Source organism: Phoca vitulina, unplaced genomic scaffold (assembly GCF_004348235.1).
Source record: "Phoca vitulina isolate PV1807 unplaced genomic scaffold, GSC_HSeal_1.0 scaffold15, whole genome shotgun sequence".
Classification (NCBI taxonomy): Eukaryota; Metazoa; Chordata; class Mammalia; order Carnivora; family Phocidae; genus Phoca; species Phoca vitulina.
In genome coordinates, this window is record NW_022589718.1 from 6271110 (window position 1) to 6293580 (window position 22471).

The following is a 22471-nucleotide window of genomic DNA, read 5'->3' on the forward strand; positions in this document are numbered from 1 at the left end:
TGCAGTAAATGTCTTTATTATATTTCATCTAAAGTGGTTAACATCCTTCTATCACTTGTTGAACACCTATTAGAAATAGGTAACCTCCCCCCAAATCTCTTTTATTTCTTTACATTTAAAAATATTCTTTGTTTGCTGCACTTGTTTTGGTCTTAATCCAGAGATCATTTCAAAGGAGAGGATTTTGCTAGGGAACTTGGAGAGGGATCTCCTTGTGTATGGTACTTCATTTTACAGTGACATTTACTTAGTTTTATGCTATAAAGCAGTGGTTCTCAATATGAAGTCAGAAAAACTTATGTAAAAATTTTTGAACTATGTTTAATATTTCAGAAAATCTAACAGAATCATACATTCGCACAAAATAAGGCTGCATACGTTTCTTTATATTTAGCTATGATTTGAACAACTTAATGTGATAAGACTAGTTTTATTATTGGGATCAGAAGCTCTGATTGGCAGTTATATATTTCTTTGGTTAATAAAAACAGGAGAAATTGTTACCTTTAACAGGGGCTTTGTTTTTTGGGTTTTTTTTTTTTTTTTGGCTTAGGGTTTTTTGGTTTTTTTGGGTTTTGGGGTTTTTGTTTTGTTTTGTTTTTGGTTGATAAAATATTAAAAAACATGGGTCCCTGAGGAAGGGAAAGGGGATCCTTGGTGATGAAAAAGTTGCAAACCACTGCTGTATAGCCCATTTGACTTTCTTTATTTTTACTGGAAAGGGAAATGATAACGTAATCACCAATTTGAAAAAGTACAGTCCTTTGCTTTTTCGCATTCTTTCATGGAAAGAAAAAGTACCAGTCAACCTATTGGCTATCTTCTTTCTTGCTAATTTTATTATAAAGGGATTCAGTTAACTGTGGCACTGGATTAAAATACAAAGATGACCATTGCTTGCTTTCTTAGCTCTCAAGGAGAAAAGAAAGTTAAGTTGCTACATATTTCTTTGAAAATCTGCTCTCAAATCTACTCAGTCTAAAGATTTTATGCATCTGTTGTGTCATCTGTTAAGAGTTATAGCTCCTGCTAAACTCATACCTCAATTGCCCACCTTTTCAAGGGGTAAAGACCACAGTAATGGTTTTCATACTCCTCCAAAGCTTTGAGTCTCTGGCCATGTGGCCCTGGAAAGGGACTGAAGTAGCTAAATGTGTTCATTTGCTTTCTATTTTAATCCATCACTATAGACCTGACTCAGTCCCTTTATTTTCCCCCAGTTTGACTCAGAGTTAATGCACTTAAAAGATAACTTTCTCTTTTCTCTTTCTTTTTCTCTTTCCTCTTTTCTCAGTTATTAAGACTGTTTATTTGTTTCAAGGTGGAAGATTGCTCTGCTGTGAATCGTGCCCAGCTTCCTTCCACCCGGAATGCCTGAGCATAGAAATGCCAGAAGGCTGCTGGAATTGTAATGACTGTAAAGCTGGCAAGAAACTACATTACAAGCAGATTGTTTGGGTCAAATTGGGAAATTACAGGCAAGTTTTTCCAAGGACAAAGAGGAAGTATTCAATCATTGTTCAGACACAGGTGTTCATAATCTGTATACAAACTGGTGAGGAGATAGGTAGAATACCACAGAGCTACTTCCTTAAAAAAAGAAAGAGAAGAGAAACCTATTTTGAGTTGGTTTTTAGAGGATTGGGAAGGTTAGTTGTTGTTGGACTTTTTTTTTTTTTGATTGGGTGGTTGGCTTGTTTTTATGTTCTGAAAGTTATTTTATACTAATGAACTATGTACTACTAGATTATGGAATAAAAGGTCTAATGTAGATAGTAGGGAAGATGTTTTCTTTGTGTCCTAATACATTCATATTGATTTCTAATAAAATCAAGACTTTATATCCTGGTCAAAATAGATGTCTTTGCCCATTTTAGTTCCTGCTAAGCTTTAAACTGAGTGCAAGGAGAGAGCTCTTTAGAATTAAAAGAGAGAAATTATTTCATTAAGAGCTTTTAGTTCTTAAGAGAATGAAGTGTAAGAAGTATGTGTGATTGCCATTATTTTCAAAAAACTTTCTCCTTTTAAGAAGCCTGTCCTTACCAAGCCTCCACTGAGCGGAATAGCGATATATTTTAAAAACTCTACATTTTACATTTTGAGGCATATGTTTATCATTTTACTAAGAAAATAGATACTGTTCAGGAGGGCACAATAAGAGTCTGCTATTCAATTAGAATACTAAGTAAAATATATTTCTATAGAATTTCAAACATACTGTAATTTTTTAGTAATGGCTATGTCATTTTCTCTATGTTTTAAATATGCTGCTTGCTTACCTATTTAACTTTAAAAATTTTGTTTTTAGCTAAGATAAGGAGCCTTGAGGTTGAGAAGCGATCCCCCACATACACTATTTTTTTTTAACATATGACAGAAAACCTCAAAGCACCCCCCCCCCCAAAAAAATTGGCAGTTAAATACATAAGCAATTTTTTACTTCCGGCAAAAGACACAAAGTTTTAAAAGTCAAATGTTAAGCCAAGGTAAAGTATTTGCACTTCTACTTTAATAAGCAAAGACAAATACCTTACCTAGAACAGGGACAAAGAAGAGAAAGAGCCAGTTTGCCAAAGAATAGCAAATAGAAATTAAACATGTAAAAAATGCTGAGCCTCGGGGGGCCTGGGTGGCTCAGTCGGTTAAGCATCTGCCTTGGGCTCAGGTCATGATCCCAGGGTCCTAGGATTGAGCCCCGCGTCAGGCTCCTTGCTAGGCAAGGAGCCTGCTTCTCCCTCTGCTTGCCTCCCCCCCGCTTGTGCTCTCTCTCCCTCTGACAAATAAATAAAATCTTAAAAAAAAAAAGAAAGAAAGAATGTTAAACAGCGTATACATTATCTTTCCATGTGTTTATACAGTTTAAAAAATTGTAGGTATGTTTTTCATTACCCCAGAAAGAAATACATCTATTGTTATAGTATGAGACATAAGATTAAAGGGGAGGCATTTTCAATTTTTCTATTATACATTTCTGCATTGTTTTAATTTTTAAAAGAAGCACTGCTTTTTATAATTAAAAATATATCTTTCCAGGGTGGGAAGGGGTGCAAGTTTGACAATTGATAAGACATTCCTGGATAAGAAATATCTAAAACAATGTAAGAAGCCTTCAGATCTTCACATAAATTTCAGAATGTCTACTTTTTAAAATTTCTTTCTTGGGTTTTTGGGGGGTTTTTTTTTTTGAGATATAACTGACATTATATTAGTTTCAGGTTGATTCAGTATTTGTATATGTTATGAAATGATCACCACAACAAGTCTAGTTAAGCAGCACACATAGTTACATAATTTTTTTTTCTTGTGATAAGAACTTGTTTTTGTTGTTGTTGTTGTACAATTCCGTTTATATGAAATGACCAAATTAGGCAAATCAGTAGGGACAGAAAGCAGATCAGTGGTTGGTTGCCAGGGGCCGAGGGTAGGTGGGAGTAGGGAGTGACTGCATTGCAAATGTACTAAAAACTATAGTATATACAACTTAAAATAGTGAATTTTACCTCAATAAAAAGTAAAAGTAAAACAGAAAACAAAAAAACAGGTGGCTCTAGTAGCTTTGACATGCCTTTGAAATGATGCCTCCATGGCAACAGCCTCTGAAGAGACATGGTAAGAACTTTTAGGATCTACTCACTTAGCAACTTTCACGTATACAATCCAGTCTTATGAACTGTGGTCACCATGCTGTCCATTACGTATTTCCTTTGTGAAAAGTTATGAATAGAAAATATCTTTAACTTTCATACTTAAATTTTAATTAAGGGGCGCCTGGGTGGCTCAGATGGTTAAGTGGCTGCCTTCGGCTCAGGTCATGATCCCAGGGTCCTGGGATTGAGCCCCACTTCGGGCTCCCAGCTCAGCCGGGAGTCTGCTTCTCCCTCTCCCTCTGCTTCTTCCCTGCTTGTGCTCTCTGTCTCTGTATCTCTCTCAAATGAATAAAAAAAAATAAAAAACTCAAAAAAAATTTTTAATCACATTACATTTTTAAAAAGCCCAAAGCAGTGCTCTCATTGAGGTTCACAGCTCAGTGAGATTTTATATGCAGGTCAGGTTCTTTTCACATGTTTTGCAGAGACTCATTCTTAATGTGTTTTTTTCCAGTCAGGCCCAGCTGGGTCACATGAAGCTGTTTCTTTTTAATAACTGGTTACCCCAATGCGAAGCCTCCTGGGGGAAGTGAGGAGGACCTGGAACAACCCCTGGCAGAAAGTGTCCCCTTCCTAACCAACCCAGTGAATATAGTTATTGTGTATACACTTAATACCTTGAAATGAGTTAGAAATAACCATTTCCCGGGGCACCTGGGTGGCTCAGTCAGTTAAGCGTCTGCCTTCGGCTCAGGTCATGATCCTAGGGTCCTGGGATCGAGCCCCACATCGGAGCAGGGAGCCCAATTCTCCCTCTCCCTTTGCCTGCTTCTCCCCCTGCTTGTGCACGCTCTCTTTCTCTCTCTCTGTCAAATAAATAAAATCTTTTTTTTTTTAAGATTTTATTTATTTGACAGAGAGAGCACAAGCAGGGATGTGACAGGCAGAGGCAGAGGGAGAAGCAGGCTCCCTGCTGAGCAAGGAGCCCCATGCGGGACTTGATCCCAGGACCTTGGGATCATGACCTCAGCTGAAGGCAGACACTTAACCGACTGAGCCACCCAGTCATCCCTAAATAAAATCTTAAAAAAGAAAAAGAAATAACCATTTCCTAAAATATTTATTACACAAAATAGTGTTTTAACAATTTGAGCACAGACTCTTGCCTCTTTTTTTTTTAAGAGAGAAAGAGTGAGCACGTGAGCTGAAGGTGGGGGAAGCAGGGGCGGAGTGCAGAGCCTGACTCAGGGCTCGATCTCATGACTCTGAGATCATGACCTGAGCCAAAATCAAGAGTCGGATGCTTAACTGACTGAGCCACCCAACTGAGCCCCTCTTGCCTACATTTTAAGTTAATTCTTAGGGGCACCTGGGTGTCTCAGTCGGTTAATCATCTGCATTCAGCTCAGGTCATGATCCCGGGGTCCTGGGATCGAGCCCCACATCGGGCTCCCTGCTCCGCGGGAAGCCTGCTTCTCCCTCTTCCACTCCCCCTGCTTGTGTTCCTTCTTTTGCTCTCTCTGTCAAATAAATAAATAAAATCTTTTAAAAAAAGTGGGGTGCCTGGGTGGCTCAGTCGTTAAGCGTCTGCCTTCGGCTCAGGTCATGATCCCAGGGTCCTGGGATCGAGCCCCGCATCGGGCTCCCTGCTCCGCGGGAAGCCTGCTTCTCCCTCTCCCACTCCCCCTGCTTGTGTTCCCTCTCTCGCTGTCTCTCTCTCTGTCGAATAAATAAATAAAATCTTTAAAAAAAAAATAAAATAAATAAAAAAAATAAAAAATAAAAAAAGTCAAATTTGGAGGAACACATGACTTTTTTAGGATTGAAGTTGGGTTTGGAATAGTATTGGTATAGAATTTAAGAATTAGAATTCTTAAATTGGGTAGCAAGTTCTTATGTTTTATAATTTGTATGTTCATGATATGTATTTCTTTATGTCAAGTATTAATTTTTATTTTTATTTTTTTTAAGATTTTATTTATTTATTTGAGATAGAGCAGGAGCAGGGGGAGTAGCAGAGGGAGAGGGAGAAGCAGGCTTCCCTCTGAGCAGGGAGCCCGACATGGGGTTCAATCCCAGGACCCTGGGATCACGACCTGAAGCAAAGGCAGACGCTTAACCATCTGAGCCACCCAGGAGCCCCATATCAAGTATTAATTTTTAAAGAAAAAACTAGATTAGGTGTTTAGGGTATAGTTTGTTTAGTCTGTGTTCACTATTTCATTAATTCACTAATCAATATATTTTTAAATGTTGTGTGGTTTAGCAGGATTAAAGATAAATAAGGTATTTTTTGTCCTTAGAATCTGAATGAAAATTGCAACGTACAAAACCTCACCCCCGCCCAGCCATGTATCAGAATGGTATGATTTGTTCATTCTCTTGATCTGAAATTGCTTTTGTTTTCAGATGGTGGCCAGCAGAGATCTGCAATCCCAGGTCTGTGCCACTGAACATCCAGGGCCTTAAGCATGACTTGGGGGACTTCCCTGTGTTCTTCTTTGGTTCTCATGACTACTATTGGGTACACCAGGGCAGAGTGTTCCCTTATGTTGAAGGAGACAAAAGCTTTGCTGAGGGACAGACTAGTATTAACAAGACCTTCAAAAAAGGTAAGTTGGATGATGTTTACAGGGCCTCAAAACTAAGACTCCACAGTTGATTTCTCAGCATGTCCTGACTTGCATATGACATGTTTGTGGTATTAGAGAACTTTTCACCAGGTGTTATGATCCAGTGCCTGTAAGTATCCAGTCACGTTAGAGCCACATCTTATCCAGTCAGTTAAAAAAATACATTTCAGTATAGTAGACTCTGCCATCTGTGTGAAAGGAGTTTCTTCAGCAATTTTTCTACAAACATAGAGATTATTTTGGAAATAGGCTTCTTAATCAAGTGAAGCTTCTTTGTCACAGAAGAGTAGTAAAAGCTTCTCACGAAGAGCCTTACAACTGTTTTTGCAACAAGTTTCCAGGAAGTTTGGCTTTCTGGGTAAGAGTAAAATGAATTTAAATCTGGTACAACGTAAAAAACTGGGGATTTTTTTGGTTGGTTGGTTATTTTTTTTGCTTTACTTGGAAGCGTCTGATTATTGAAGTAGGACCTCTGTGAGGCCGCACCTTGCACAGAGCAGCTTTAGCCGTACGTGAATTATGTCTTCTCTCAGTGTTACACTATGTTGGTGGAAAATGGTCATTTCCGGAATAATTTTAAGAAGAAAGCCTCGGGCCAGATCCAGGGCATTGGGAAGGCAATGTAAAACTGCTTTCCTAACAGTTTTTGTTTGTTTTTTGGTATTTATATACTTTGTTTGGTCTTATTGGCAGCACTGGAAGAAGCTGCAAAACGTTTCCAGGAATTGAAAGCACAAAGAGAAAGCAGAGAAGCACTAGAGATTGAAAAAAACTCAAGAAAACCTCCTCCTTACAAACACATCAAAGTGAGTCTCTGCCCATGAAAACACTCATATCTGACAGGCAAGAGGAAATGCATCACTGTCTTCGTCATTAGAAGGCACTTTCTGACTTATGAAAACCTTTGTCAGTTATCACCCAGTCTTCGGTAGAACAGACCGGGAGCTTTTGTTGGAAGCATAAAATGGGAGGCGCAGCTGCTGTGCTGTGAGGAGGTTGTTGATCAGCCCTCTCATAGCCAGGAGCACCGTGTTCCGTGTGGAATCCTGTTCTCGCCCGACCAGGTTCTCCTGCAACCAAATGAGAATATAGGTGTTTAGCTCCTCTTCTTCCAGAAAGCCCACAGTTGTCTTCAGTTAGGAAGTTTCCGTCAGCGAGTAGAAGAAGAAATACACAAGATAAATAAGGGAGAATTTACATCAGACTTTGATATTTCTGTCCACTCGGGAGGGGCCATTTTGTTCTTAGCTTCTTCACGGGGAAACTGAGGTCGAGATAGAAAGAGCCTTTCTCAGAGTCACGCCACAAGGCAGTAGCCCGAGCCAGAAATTGCCTGGCTATGTCTGATGTTCCTGTTTAAATTCTTCCTCTTCTTTGTGGCTTCGTCTTCTAGGCTAACAAAGTGATAGGAAAGGTACAGATCCATGTTGCAGACCTATCTGAGATTCCCCGCTGCAACTGCAAACCAGCCGATGAGAACCCGTGCGGCCTGGAGTCGGAGTGCCTGAACCGCATGCTGCAGTACGAGTGCCACCCGCAGGTGTGCCCGGCCGGCGAGCGCTGCCAGAACCAGTGCTTCACCAAGAGGCTCTACCCTGATGCCGAGATCATCAAGACCGAGCGGAGGGGCTGGGGCCTCAGGACCAAAAGGAGCATTAAGAAGGTAGCAGGGGCCGGGGGCACCAGGGGGACAGACCAGGGCCTGTGCCTCTTAGAAGATGCTTCATCTTCTCTTAGGGATGAAATGCATGGGGATTTATGGCAAAATTTTGGAACTTACCATGGTGAAAGTTGGGCACTTCTCGAGCAAAGCAGGAGCGGTAGGAAGAGGCAGTAATAAAGTATACATAAACTTTGGGTGTCCTGTGATTAGGCATAAAAAGGAGAAGGGACATCGGTCATTTCCTCTTTGAAATATTTTTTACTTGTTAAGCAAAAGAGTTATAAAAGGCTTCGCAGAGTCAAAAGAGTGCAAAGGTCAGAACGTGCTGGGATGGAAACTAGCAGACCCAGGACTTCGTGCCCACATCACTGTTCCATGGCCATGAGGCCAGGGCCAAGTCACTCACTCCCTGAGCCTCAGTTTCCCCTGCTCTCCAGCGGACATGGTAATCCCTGCCCTACGTATTTGAAAGGGTTTCTACCAGTCTCAGATTATATATGCAAAAGCAACTGGCAGAAGTTGAGGTCTTTGACACTTACAAATTATCTTCATTCTTATACTTTGAGGCAGTTTTCAAAGCAGTCTCTTTGCAGAAAAATTTTTAAATGCAAATAACTCAAAAATGAAAATCCCCAGCAAATCCTACTTTTCAAACAGTGGCTGTCAAACTTCAGAGATCCTGGGGATCTCCTGGGATCCTTACCAAAGGGTCTTACTGAAATACCTGGGACAGGCCTGAACAGTGTGCATTTTAAAACCAGGCCCCCAGCCCACCTTCCCCAACCCTCCCCCCACCACCACCCCCTGCTTGCCTAGGCCCCATGGAGAGAGAACACAGAGAGGCTTCCACTGAGAGAAGGTAGGTCTGGTGGGCATTTTAGGTTACTCTTGACATTTTTGTATCTGTAAAAAAAAAACATCACGTCTGTAATTAAAAAGCACCATATAATGTAGGAAAGAGAATCAAACAACACAAAAAAGATAATAAAGAATGAAATTCCTTCATCCCTTTCATCTCCTTACCAGAGATGATCATTGTTAAGAGGCTGTCATGTAGCCTTTTATAACTTTTTCTACACAGTTACAAATGTAAACATATACAAATACATATTCCGATATTCTATACTTACAGGGTTTTTTAAAACATAAATATGATACATATTATTTTATCCCACTTCATATATCATAAATACACCTTAATGACAATACATACAGATTTCTCCTCATTCTTTGCAACAGTCCCATTGTATTCCATAGTAAAATGTACCATAACTTATTTCACCTATTTTCTAATAAATTTATATATATATTTCATTCTGTAATGAACATTCTTGATCATCTATCTTCATGCACCCAGGTTTTTTTTAAAGATTTTATTTGCTTATTTGAGAGAGAGAGAGCAAGTATGAGTGGGGGGAGGGGCAGGGAAAGAGGGAAAAGCAGAGGGAGAGGGAGAAGCGGACTCCCCAGTGAGCAGAGAGCCCAATCCCAGGCCCCCAAGATCATGACCTGAGCCGAAGGCAGATGCTTAACCGACTGAGCCACCCAGGTGCCCCTTTAGGCACCCATTTCTATAGGTTAGATTGCTTGAGGTGAAACTCACTCATTAAGCACGTGTTTGTGAAGCTACTTCTGTGTGCCAGGTACTCCTCTGGGCATTTGGAAAAACAATAGTGAACAAGACACCTTTGTGGGTCTGCTAGAGACAGGTAATAAATAGATATATAATGTTGAGTACCACTAAAATGCTGTAAAGAAAAATAATGCAGTCAAAGGGGATGGCTGGTGACAGGGATGGTTATTTCAAACTGCTTGGTTAAGGAGGGCTGAGGAGGTGCTGTTTGACATGAACATGAGGGAGAAAGCCTTGCAGGCACATAAGGGAGAAGAGCATTTCAAACTGAAGAAAAAGCAAGGACAGAGGCCTTAGCATGCTCCAGAAACAGCAGGAGAGCCAGTGCACCTGGAGAAGGAGGAGGAGAGGGGCGGTTGGTAGGTAGGAGATGTGAGGGAGGGTGGCCTGGGGCTACATCTTATGCGCCTTAGAGGCCACAGGAGGGAGGCTTCTGGATGATTTTAGTGGGAAGTGACTTGATCTGAGCTGATGTGCTCATTCTCTATTGCTGCATAACAATAATATTGCAAACTTGGGAACTTATAATGTAACACACATTTTATTTTCTCACAGTTTCTAGGGCTCAGGAGTCAGGCAGTGCTTGGCTGGGTCCTCTACTTAGGGTCTCACAAGGTTTCATTCAAGATGCTGCCCAGGACTGGATTCTCATTATTGTGCCTCAGCTGGAGAAGGATCCATTTTCCTGCTTGCATGGCTATTGGCAGAATTCTGCTCTTTGAAGCTGTAGGTCTGAGAGCTTCAGGTGTTTTTTTGTCTCGGGTTGTTGTTGTTCTCGTTGTTTTGCTGCTATTAGCTTCTAGAGGCTGCCCCCAATTCCTTGCCAAATAGGGTTCCCCAACATGGCTGTTTGCTTCCTCATAGCCAACAAGGGGGAGAGACACTCCACTCCAGCAAGATGGATGCTAAAGTCTTGATGTAACAAACTCATATAATCACATACATCCTGTCACCTTCACCATTGTCTATTGGTTAGACTTATGTCACAGATCCTGCTCACTCAAGGACAGAGGATCACACCATGGCATAAGCCTTAGGAGACAGGCATCTTGGGGGCCACCTTAAGTACCTGTGTGCCACCCTTGGGGTTCAGAAGAACAACTCTGGCTGTAGTCTGGGGAATTTATGATCACGGGCTGAAGGAGTAGCAAAAAGGAGATCATTATCATCCAGGAGAGAGATGATGGTGGTGTGGACTGCTAGGGTTGTCTCAGAACAGGAGGGAAGTGGGTGGATTGCTGACATTTTGAAGGCAGAGCCAACAGGATTCGCTGATGGATTAGATATATGCATTGGGTCTCTTGGCCAAAGGCCCTCAGCATTTAAATGTCATTGTAAGTGGGGTGCCTGGGTGGCTCAGTTGGTTAAGTGTCCGACTCTTGGCTCAGCTCAGGTCTTGATGCCAGGGTCCTGAGTTCAGCGTGGAGCCTACTTAAAAAAGTAAAACAAAAAAAAGTCATTATAGAATGCAAAAAAATTTTTTAAGTTTATTTTTTTTAATCTCTACATCAACATGGGGCTCGAACTCAGGACCCTGAGATCAAGAGGAGCACACTCCTCCAACTGAGCCAGCTAGGTGCCCCTAGAATGCAAAATTTTTGATGTTACTTTAATGCCATGCATATCATAATACAAATTTTTGCCTGTGACTTCAGGGGAGGTTTAGGGGTTATCTTGAAATTTATCCAGTAATTGCATTTATTTTAAAATGTATTCTAATTTATTAAATTAATATAATCAAGAGAAAATATAGCCAGGATTATTCTGCCTGTTAGCTCTTGAGGGATTGCTAATGTAAGACCATTGGTCTTTTACAAAATAGCTGGAAGTATAAATTCCTGAAAAGCAAAATCATAAAAGACTGAGTAGCAACATGGAAAAGACTTTTGGTGCATTGAGGGGACAGAAGCCAAAGATGAAATTGATTGTACACAGCCAGTCCTCTTCTTTTCACACATAACAGATTCCTGAAAATGTGTGCCAGAGCCAAAAAAGGGACTTCCTGTTACAAGGTGATTTCTTTCTCAGAAATTAAATAAATATATATTAAATGCTGAATTACACCCTACCTTTTTGCCATGGTCTTTAAGGACAGATTTCTAGCATTTTTAAAGCTCTTTATTTGGTTATTTTTGTTCACAATTGAATTCACAGTTAATGGGTGTCTTTTGGGTTTGTCTTTTTTTAAGATTTTATTATTTTTTTTAAGTAATCTCTTCACTCAATGTGGGGCTTGAACTCAACAACCTCAAGATCAGAAGTCCCATGCTCTACCAACTGAGCCAGCCAGGTGCCCCACAGTTAATGGTTTTAAGTCCAGTAAGCAACTCTTTCGTTTTTTGTTTTTTGTTTTTTTAAGATTTTATTTATTTATTTGAGGGGGGAGAGAGAGAGAGAGAGCACGTGCACACAAAGGAGGAGGGGCAATGGGAGAGGGAGAAGCAGGCTCCCTGCTGGGGCTCAATTCCCAGGACCCTGAGATCATGACCTGAGCCAAGGCGGATGCTTAACCGACTGAGCCACCCAGGTGCCCCAGTAAGCAACTCTTTGAAGCTAAGGTTTGTCCCTTTGGGACATCTGAAATATTTCTCTTACAAAATAGCTAGGAATATTTATTTACAGTGGTATCAAATTTTAAGACTTGCACTCTTCCTGTTTGATATCAGCACTTTAACTTTCCTGTATTCACTCATTTTCATAAAACGATAATACATGATACTGAAGCTTTGACAGCCACAGAACCATTTCTTTAAATGAAATCTTACCTTGAATCCTAATACGTGGAAAAGATGATGTATAGCCGACTTGGTTGAAGTTCTGCTCTATGGGTTTCAGTTAAAGAAAACCTGCCATTAAATTAGTAACACGGGGTGGCGAGGAAACCTACCTGTGAGGGCGGTGGTCCCACGTGATGGTGCGAATTGTTCATCAGCTGTGTCACAGCCCCAGCTGGATGGAGGGAAAGCCCGGTAAGGTGACTGAGCGTGGCACACAAATGTGCAGACCCTCCTCCGTCCTTTGCGAGAAAGAACTGGAAGGGAAAGGTAGAGAAAATAAACTGTTCTGTTATAGTGTTACAGTTATCAGTGTAGTATATTTCTTTTTCTTCTTTTTTTGTATTTGTACATTTCTTTTTCTAACCTAATTCTTTGTCATAGGTTAACAGTCAGTGAAAATGGGAGGGAGAAAAAAGCCAGAGGTCAACTTTTGGGGTGACCACTCCCCAGTGGAAACAAGTATGTAGCTCCTTGAGGCTGACTCAGAGCCTCACTGACCCCACTAACAGCAGACCACCAAGGGAAGAGACATGCGTGGGTCATTAGGTTGGTTCCTTCCAATTTGACCCATTAACTTTTTTCTCTATATTACAGAACTGACAATCTTTTGTTTTTATCAATAGAGAAAGATTAAATATTTGTAAGAACATTGGCTTATGGTCTTAATGATTTGCCAAAATCAGAAAATATGGTACTTCTCTTTAGATTACTGATATTTACTATCAGTTCTGTGATTCTAAGAACCGTGAGAAGGGCTAGTGAAAATTTGTATGGGGGAGGAGGTCGGGGGTGGGAAGAAGAACAAGCCTGGTGCAACAATAAGCAAATACATTTTTGTTTCCCAAGACATTTCTTTTTCTTAAGACCGAAAAGTTCTGTAGGTAATGCTCTTGTCCTGGATTGAATCAGCCATGCTTTCGAGGTGAAAGGGTTAATGACTATGAATTTATAAACACAAGATGTTGAATGTATAGTATTTACCTTATTTTAAAAGAAGCTAATCGTGGGGCGCCTGGGTGGCATAATCAGTTAAGTGTCTGTCTCTTTGTTTCTGCTCAGGTCCTGATCCGGGGGTCCTGGGATTGAGCCCTGTGTTGGCCTCCCTGCTCAGCGGGGAGCCTGCTTCTCCCTCTCCCTCTGCCCCTCCCCCTGCTTGTGCTCTCTCTCTCTCAAATAAGTAAAATCTTTAAAAAGTAATAAAAGAAGCTAATCCCTGCACACCTGTGAGAACAGCAAAATGAAAAGTAGTCGACAGTACCAGATGCTGGAAAGGATGTGGAGAAACTGGGTCTCTCCTACAGTGGGAAAGTATGATGGGAATGTGAAATGGTGCATACACTCCGGAAAATAGTTTCTTAAAAAATTAAATACAAACTCACCATTTGACCCAACCAGCTGCACTCCTGGCCACTTATCCCAGAGAAATGAAAACCTATGTCTGCACAAAAACTTTTACCGGAATGTTCACAACAGCTTTATTTGTAATAGCCAAAATATGAAAATAATTCAAACATTCCTCAGGAGAGTGAACTGTTAAACCGCAGTACGTCCATAGTGTGAAAGAGTACTCAATGGGAGAAAACAGACTGAGCTCCTGACACAACAAATGGGACAGGTCTCAAGAGAATTAAGACTGAGGGGGTTTTTTTGCCAACCTCAAAAGATTACGTACTGTATGATTTCATTTATAGAACATCCTCCAAATGACAGCGATGGAGAACAGATTAAGGATGGGATGGGGTGGAGGAGGGAAGGAGGACAGTGTAATTAGAAAGGACTGTACAAGGGGTCTGTGTGGTGATGGAACGGTTCTGTATCTCGGTTGTGGTGATGGTGACATGATTCTACGCCTGACCAAATTCCATAGGACTAACACACACACACACAGACACGCAGTGCATGTAAAGTTGGTGCAATGTGAATAAGATTTGTAGATTGTACCAAGGTCAGCTCTCTAGTTTTAATACAGTCCTGTAGCTCTGTAAGATGTTGCAGGCGGGGAATACCAGCTGATGGGCGCACGGATCCTCTCTGCGCTATTTTTGTGACTCCCTGTGAATGTCTAGAATTACTCCAAAATAAAAAGTTTTTTTAAAAAAAGAATTCATTTGTTTCCGATTCAGATCTTTAACGGGCATTAACCCTAACTCTGCACACTTAGTAAAAGTCTGTTGTAATACAGCCTCAAAAACTTGAGTTAGCCTTATCTCAGGCTCCCATTATTATGTCCCTTGGACATAGTGTCATAAATCATATTGTCAGCAAGGAAAGACCGGTTATCACCTTTTGAGACGCGGCTACAAGACAAATAGTGCCCCCTGCATGCCAGGGAATGACAACTACTGTTGTTTCTAGCGTTAGATTTCCAGAATTCTTTTTGGTTAATTCTCTTGGATTATACATGTGGTGTTAAAGAATGCTCTCAAAGAGAGTACATTGGTCTTACATTTACATAGTGCATGCTTCTCTGCAGGGCGAATTTGTAAATGAATATGTTGGCGAATTAATTGATGAAGAAGAATGCAGATTGCGAATCAAGAGAGCCCACGAGAACAGTGTAACTAATTTTTATATGTTAACTGTTACCAAGGTAAAATTGCTTTTTTTTTGTAAGAAAAAAGGATTTTGGGTCTTTGTTTCATGGTCTTAGATTGAACTCCGTTTCCTCTAATTTGATTGTTTTTTTTCAGGAGAATGAACGCTTTACAGTAGCCAGTATGCTAGCTCCCATAATGTGCTAATTATAGCAGGCTACGCAAAGGCTGATTATTGAAGCCTTGCACGTGGCATGTGAGTGGACAGATGACCAGGACCAGGGCAGACATATGGGGCTTTTCGTCCCAGCTCTTCTTAGTCACTGAAGGACCTGGCTCTCAGTTTCTCCATCACTGACCGAGACCATCAGCTCTGTCATGCTAAGTTCTAAAGCCCCATTAAAGTTCTGATTTAGCAAAAATTCTAACTCTAAATTGTTCTGTGTACTGAAACTTCATGTCTGAGGTAGGACAAATGGATGCCATCATAAGCGAAATGATCATAAAGCTGCTAGATTAACCCATATGCTCATAAGTCCCATTTGCCACACGTTCGGGACATCCGTTATCTTGTGCAATTTCTTCAGCAGTCCTCTGATTTGCAGAGGATGAGAAACTGAGGTCCAGCCCTGACAAGCGATCTGTTGGGTATCTTGTCACAGTCGAGTGAAGGGCTAAGACTAGTACCCGTGTTTCCTGTGTTCCAGGCTCTCCCTGAAACTGAGTTAGAATATCATTAAAAGTAAGAACTAGAAATCACTTACAAGAAGTTTATTTTAACTGATATGTCATTGTTTGACAGTTTTACAACTTCCATGAACAGAAATTTCATAAACCTAAAATGCCATTTATTTCTGATGCCTGAGTAGCCCTTTAAGTCCGCTCCTCACTGTCGGGGCCCCTCCAGCCATCTTGATGACACATGGGAGGCTCCGTCCTCCAGAGCTCATCCGGATGATCAGAGTTCGAATTCAGAATGTTGAGCTTTTTACTGTGTTCTGAACGTCAGTGTAAGTAAAATAGAAGGAACAGGTAACCACTGAAGAGTATGTCCCACACGATAGCCCTTCCGTCGATCAGATGTCCAAATCTTCATTCAGAGGAAAGGCTTCCATATTTCCCCCATCCCTCTTTAGGGCCTACTCTCCTGTCCATTTATCCCCGGACTGGTTTCGCTGCTTGTTCAGAGCAGGAAAGGAGGGCTGACAGCAAGCCCCATGGCTCCCACGCCAAGCGGCTGGCTGAGCTCTGCGCTCTGGCACCCTTGTGGCCGGGTCATCTTCTAAGTGCATTTTACTGTGGTCTGTGTCTAGAAACAAAGTTTAAACAACTTTAAGATAAATTCCACTTTATCTTAATTGCTTTGACTTGAAGCTCATCAGCTAGAGAACTTGGTCTCCAGCCTGGAGAGCATGCGTTGTGGGAGTTGTCAGCCGCCAGACTTCGGCTGGTAGCAAAACGCCGCTTCCTGTGGCTCTTGACCGAGGTGGAGGTTTCTGAGAGAGGCTTGTACTTCGTTTTATGTCAGAGGTACCTTTCATTTCTTTTCTTTCTGAAGGACCGTATAATTGATGCTGGCCCCAAAGGAAATTATTCTCGCTTTATGAACCACAGTTGTAATCCAAACTGTGAAACACAAAAGTGGACAGTGAATGGAGATGTTCGAGTTGGACTTTTTGCTCTTTGTGATATTCCTGCAGGTAAAAAAGCTACTTGCTCCCCGTGCCCCTCTCTCTGGGCAGGACATCCTTCAAGGTTTGATGCTCAAGTATTTATTCAAGTAAGATAGGATTATATTTGAAACTGTTATCTGCCACTAAGAAGTGAAAATCCATGTCCTGCAAAAGGGAGTTTAGCAAGAGCCTTTCTGTCCGAGAGGATGTTACAGAATCCTGTGTGTCCGCGACCCTCCTGAATGACTCCTCCCAATGATTCCTGTCTGCCCAATATAACCAGATGTTTAAGCTTTTGTTTTCTTCTTTAAAGTATGAACATACTGTGTTAGCGTCAGCTGGTTTCTTGGTTTGTGTGGGGGGGTTTTTGTTTGTTTGTTTTTTAGTTGAAAGATCAGTCTGTTTCAAATTAGACACGAAAAGCTTCCGAAGGCCGTTATTGCTTCCATGTCTCCTCAGCCATCCAGCATCTTACCAGCAACACTTAGTTTCTTCTCTGCCAGGTTTTAGGGAAATGGGTGAGAAGAGCAGAGCTGTAGCTAAGAGAGAAACTGCATTCCCGGAACTCTGTTCAGGACCAGCCAGCAGCAAGCGTGGACCTCCCAGTCCGAATCCCTGGGTCTTTGGTGTAAATAGTAAATCCGCACTGTGAACTCCGTTCCGAGCATGCGCTAAAGCGTTAGTCACCGGAGATAGTGTGGCCGCCACTCTTCCATGGGCATACTGTTCATTCAGAAATTCCTGTAAATTAGCTTGAGAAAAGCAAGCTAAGCCAGAGCCCATTTCTCTCGAGCACAGATTTCAGATTCTTGGTCTCTTACATTGTGTCTGAGCACTTCAATGAGAAGGATATGACAGCTTTTATAGACTGTTTTTGCTGTAATCCTTGGTGGGTGGGGATGTGTCCCTCTGTTGTTTTTCCCCTGTCACTCTTCAGTGCAGAGCACGGCTGAGGGAAAAGCCTTCAGGTCAGAATTGTGTCTCTCTTTTCACTATGAGAGTGTGTGTGTGACGGCATGTCTGTTCCCCGAGACTTGAGGATGAGTAATTATTTCTCTCGCTTTAGGGATGGAGTTAACGTTTAATTACAACCTGGACTGTCTGGGCAACGGCAGAACTGAGTGCCACTGCGGCGCAGAGAACTGCAGCGGCTTCCTGGGCGTGCGGCCCAAGGTCAGTTGCGCGGGGAGCGAGCGCCCCAGGCCGGCGGGAAGTCAGGAGTGAGGCTGTTGAAGTCTGTGACCATCTCAGGAAAGGGCTGGCGAATGGGTCCCCGGTTTAGTTCACAGCTGTCGCCTTAACCAGAGTGTAGACTCTCTGACTTTCCAGTGAAGCAGCTCTTAGTAAGATCTGTCAGGTTCTGAAGAGGTGTTTGCATTTCTGATTAAATCTGAAGTTATCAACATCCTTTTCAAAAACTTTTTTAAAATTCACACTATGCCAAAAACCACTGAATGAGCCACTTTAAGTGGTGAGTGCTGTGGTACATGAATTATATCTCAGGATCTTTGCAATTTAAAAAACAAAGCACCGTATTCAAAAGTCAGAGAAAATGAAGCCTTATTTTTATTTTAGTACTGTTATGGGATAAGTCCTCCTGCTGGTTTTTAGGTAATTGAACAAAAGAGTTTAAGGGAACTCAGATGAGCCTGAGGTTATGGGAGCTCCCTTTCTATGTAGAGCCTCACGCGCTGTGTTCATCCTTCTCCCTGCCAGTCGACGTGTGCGTCAACAGCCGAAGAAAAGGCCAAAAATGCTAAGTTAAAGCAGAAGAGGCGAAAAATCAAAGCAGAACCAAAGCAGATGCATGAAGACTACTGTTTTCAATGTGGAGATGGTGGAGAGCTGGTCATGTGTGACAAAAAAGACTGTCCCAAAGCATACCACCTCTTATGCCTTAACCTGACTCAGCCACCATATGGTAAGCGAGCCTTACAGGACCCTTTCCCTGACTTGCGACTCTGCCAACGATGTGTCACCTAGAATGTACTTCACTCCCCTTAGTGGAGCCATGGAATGGATAATGTTGAACCGAAAGTATGCTAGTGAAAAATCTGTCTGCAAATATGGGATAGGTGCGGGCCAGGAGGATCGGTTTCTTGCTCCTTATTGCCGTGGGCGAGCCGTCGGCCCCTGTGGCATTGAGTTTGGGACGGAGCGCACGCCCACACTCAGTCGTCCACTGAGACATGAGTGTGGCCGAGATGCGGAGTCATAGTCAGCTGAATTCGGTCTCCAGTCAGAGCAGATGGTGCGAACCTGGCTTCTTCGTGGGTAATCACGACGGGCACTAACGGGGCTCTTTTCCCTGTGCCCACCCCTCCGCAGGAAAGTGGGAGTGCCCGTGGCATCAGTGCGAGGAGTGCAGCGGTGCGGCCGTCTCCTTCTGCGAGTTCTGCCCACGCTCATTTTGTAGAGATCATGAAGCGGGCACTCTGGTCCCCTCTGCTCTGGAAGGCCGGCTCTGCTGCTCGGAGCACGACCCCGAGTCTCCTGTGTCGCCAGAATACTGGAGCAAGATCAAATGCAAACTGGAATCACAAGATCATGGAGAAGAACTGAAGGAATAAATGGGTGGTGATTTCTTTTTTTCTTTTTTTTATTGAGATGAAAAAAAGGAAAAGAAACAAGTGACTCGATGGCACGTTAGTGGGAGAAAGCTGCCGCCGTGCCGACCAGGGCCAGTGCGTGCGGGCAGAAGCGGTTGGCCGTGTCTGTTTTTCTGTTTTGTTGGGTTGGGGATTCTTTTGTGGCGGGCCAAATTCCCTTGGTCTTCTCTTGCCTTTTATCATGCTTCCATGCCCTTGCAGCGGGAAAAAGAGATGTCTTCGCTTTTAAAATAACGAAGAGAAAAAGAAATTTTGTTAATGAGATACATTTAAAGTCTAGGATGTGTTCCTTGGGTGTAAAAAGCAAAAGTAGCCCTGATTCCTTTATTTATTTTCATTTTTTAAAACTTTGGAGAAGTGTAGTTCAGATAGTCTATTCAGTGTACGTGTGCGTGTGTGTTTGAAGTAGCAGTTGGAGCAGGCCCTCTAGAAAAGGTTCTGGTGATCTTTATATACCTCTTTGCTGAGCAGTAGGTAGGCTCACTTCTCTTTCCCTTCCAAACACTTTCATAGTCTTAGAGAAGGGCTCCGTGGGAGTATTGAATCTGGCCTCTTGAAAACAAGATGCCTCAGCGGATTTTACCTCTGTGGTCTGAACCTAGCTGGGCTTTATGATGTGATACCTTTACTTAGAAAGGTATATAATGTGGTTTTTGGTTTTGGAGAAAAACAGAAATGGGTGCCCTCACTGAGTTTGAAATGTTCTCCATTGACAGGGGACATTTCTGATGAGGCGTGCTTATGTGGATGTGAATGCAGAGTTAGAATGGTCGTCCCTGTTGCTCTGACACGTGGACAAAGGCAGCTAAAGGGAGATGAAAGGCCCAGACCTGGAGTTGGATCATTCAGGCACCGTCCTCTGCGCAGTGTAACGGGGCCCCTACCCTAGTCTGACCTGGAGGGCATTATGGCCATTTCCTTCCCTGTCTCTGCTTCCCTCTCCAAATCAAACATTCCCCCCCCCCCCCCCCCCCCCCCCCCCCCGGCCCAGCCGAGTTTCCTGGTGAAAATGACACAGGCAAATCAGAGTTGTATCTGAGTAGGTCTTTTTGGTTTAGTTCTTCTTTTGGGGGCGTGGAAGGGGTAGGGGTGTCCCCCGGTTATATGTAAATTTCTATTTAGTATTCTCTACTAATTAAAATCACCCCCACCGAGGAAGGGGAAGCGCTTCTACAGGGTATGTAAGAGCCACACAAACACACTTCATTTTAGGAAGCACTTAGGGAAGCTCCCAAGAAAGCAGTGTTAGCAAAAATGGTTGGGACGCTTGGATCTCATAGATGCAAGTGTATCAAGATGTCTGCCCACAAAATTCACTTGCATTTAATGCTTCGGAATATGTATATTCCAGTATTCCTTGTATGAAGTAAATAGTAATGTCAGGCATTGTTGTCACACTGTACTAAGTAGAAGTCTAGGGCTAGCTTGAATGAACGTTAACTTTCTCTGTGAATTTTGACTGCTTACAATTGCTGGTACCTGGTGGCATTTATTTTCCCTCAAGAAATACCTAGGAACCTTATGAAGGGAGGGAGGGTAGATGCTCGGCCACATTCCTTCCGTTGTGTTATGTGTGTTCCTTTTTTCTTATCAATTTAGAGTTCTTCTCTGGAAAAAAAAAAAAAGGTCTTTTGTGCCTCTCTCTCTCTCTCTCTCCCTTTTTTTAAATGTAAATGTGCAATTGAACTGGATTTTCTCTTGTAAAAAAACATAAAACAAAAAAAAATCACACTACAATTCCTTTACTTAAGCTCCTAAACTGCCATTTGCCTGATTCCAGCAATTAATTCTGAGGTAACTTATTGAGCCTCCAGGAATTCTCTTGATTGGATATGATCCCAGGAGAAAGAGCAAGATGGAAAATGCTGTGCACGTTACGAATCAGATCGCTGCCGGTGACGTGCAGCACGGCGCGCCGGGACACTAAACTTTGTTCTTGAGCAGTTAGATAGCTGGATGTCCTTTTAAAAATAATTTAAGAAAATCTAGGTTTTATCATACTAAAACTTTATTTTATATATATATATGTGTGTGTATATATATATGAGATAAATGTTTGCTTTTTTTAAACTTACTAACAGGAAGGATTTCCTTTAACATTCAAAATGTAACTCTCTCGCTGAAACCGTATCCCACATGAAATCTTACCTCCTTGCTTTGTTTTGGACTTAGTGCTGTTTAATACCTGATGACTTTTATATGGTAAGCCGGGTACGTGCTGGGTACCTACAGACACCTTAGGTTTCAGTATTTTTATGCAGCTTCTTCATCATGTCACATTTTGTTGGTGTTACAACAGCTCTGCTGAGATTTTTTAATCTTTTTGGGGGGTTGGGGGTACCTAATAGGATCGTTCTGCTATTGCAGAAATCAGGGTGAGAACAAAATAGCTAACCATAGCTCTGGAGTCTTCGTCCAGGAGTGCTCTTTAATGGTCGGGAAGTGGCTTGAGCCCCGCCAGGGCCAGGGCGCTCTCACAGCTGCGGGCTGTCACTGCCCACCTGCTCGGTGCGGGCTGCCGAAGCAGGAAGGGGGAGAGAGGGCCGTGCTTCCTGCGTGCAGGGCGCGCACGCACTGCGCTTGCCCGCGCCTCCCCAGCGAGCCGGTCAGAGGACGTGGGGCTCGCTCTTAGTCTGTGGTTGCTATTTGTTAGCTTGTAAATCTGTATGGTCAGAGCAAAAATGGTTGGGTTTTATTCTTGTCCCAAAATGAAATAACTTAAAGCATCATGGGATAATGGTGGGTTCTTTTTTTAGCCTCATGTTAATTCTTTGGAAGAAGAAGCGAATGTAAAATGTTTGATAATCAGCATAAAGCTTCAGAAATCAGATGGGTAACAACTACAGAGGAAATCCCGGGCGGCCTTCCGGGCATGCGCGGCGCAGGCGGGGGCTGGCGGCCCCTCATTCCTGGAAGGCCGGCCGCCCGGAGGGATTCACTTCTTTAATAGCTAATCAGGGCTAGAGTCAGGAGGGAGGTGGGGTTTATTTTCATTTTTATTTTAACAAGTTCCTACTCTACCTTAATTCTTAAAAATGATCTGGCCTAAGCTATAGAATAGGCCGACTTTTAGAATCACTGAAACTGGGAGCTATCTGTGTGTTCAAGTCAGGAACAAATGTAAAAACTAAAATAATGATAATAATAGGGGGGTGGCGGCTCCCAGCTCCCTTCTGCCATTTCCACATAATACTTGGAAACATGCTTGTAAATAATGTTTTGGAATTCTGAGATAATCATGTAGAGGACTCTCAGAGTGGACAGGCTGTTGGACAGGTTTCTCTCCCGGTTCATGAAGTAGTTTCCTTTCGGCCTCGTCGCACGGTTTGTGTTCCAGTCAGGGCCAGGGCCAGGGCCAGGGC

General features: G+C 42.4%; 1 protein-coding gene across 5 annotated transcripts in view; it reads left to right on the plus strand.

Annotated features, from left to right (window-relative positions):
- Positions 1–20076, plus strand: part of NSD3 (nuclear receptor binding SET domain protein 3) — a 116158-nt gene extending 96082 nt beyond the window's left edge. For 2 of the 5 annotated variants that reach the window (XM_032413393.1, XM_032413396.1), the window contains 9 exons: positions 1322–1478; positions 5997–6199; positions 6914–7026; positions 7614–7883; positions 14767–14883; positions 16386–16527; positions 17567–17673; positions 18217–18421; positions 18829–20076. In XM_032413393.1, coding sequence (XP_032269284.1) covers positions 1322–1478; positions 5997–6199; positions 6914–7026; positions 7614–7883; positions 14767–14883; positions 16386–16527; positions 17567–17673; positions 18217–18421; positions 18829–19070 — 1556 coding nt within the window. In that variant the 3' untranslated portion in view covers positions 19071–20076. Of the gene's footprint in view, positions 1–1294; positions 1479–5996; positions 6200–6913; positions 7027–7613; positions 7884–14766; positions 14884–16385; positions 16528–17566; positions 17674–18216; positions 18422–18828 lie in introns of all 5 variants that reach the window. The other 3 variants (XM_032413392.1, XM_032413394.1, XM_032413395.1) reach the window with 3 other exon arrangements.
- The last annotated feature ends 2395 nt before the right edge of the window (positions 20077–22471 follow it).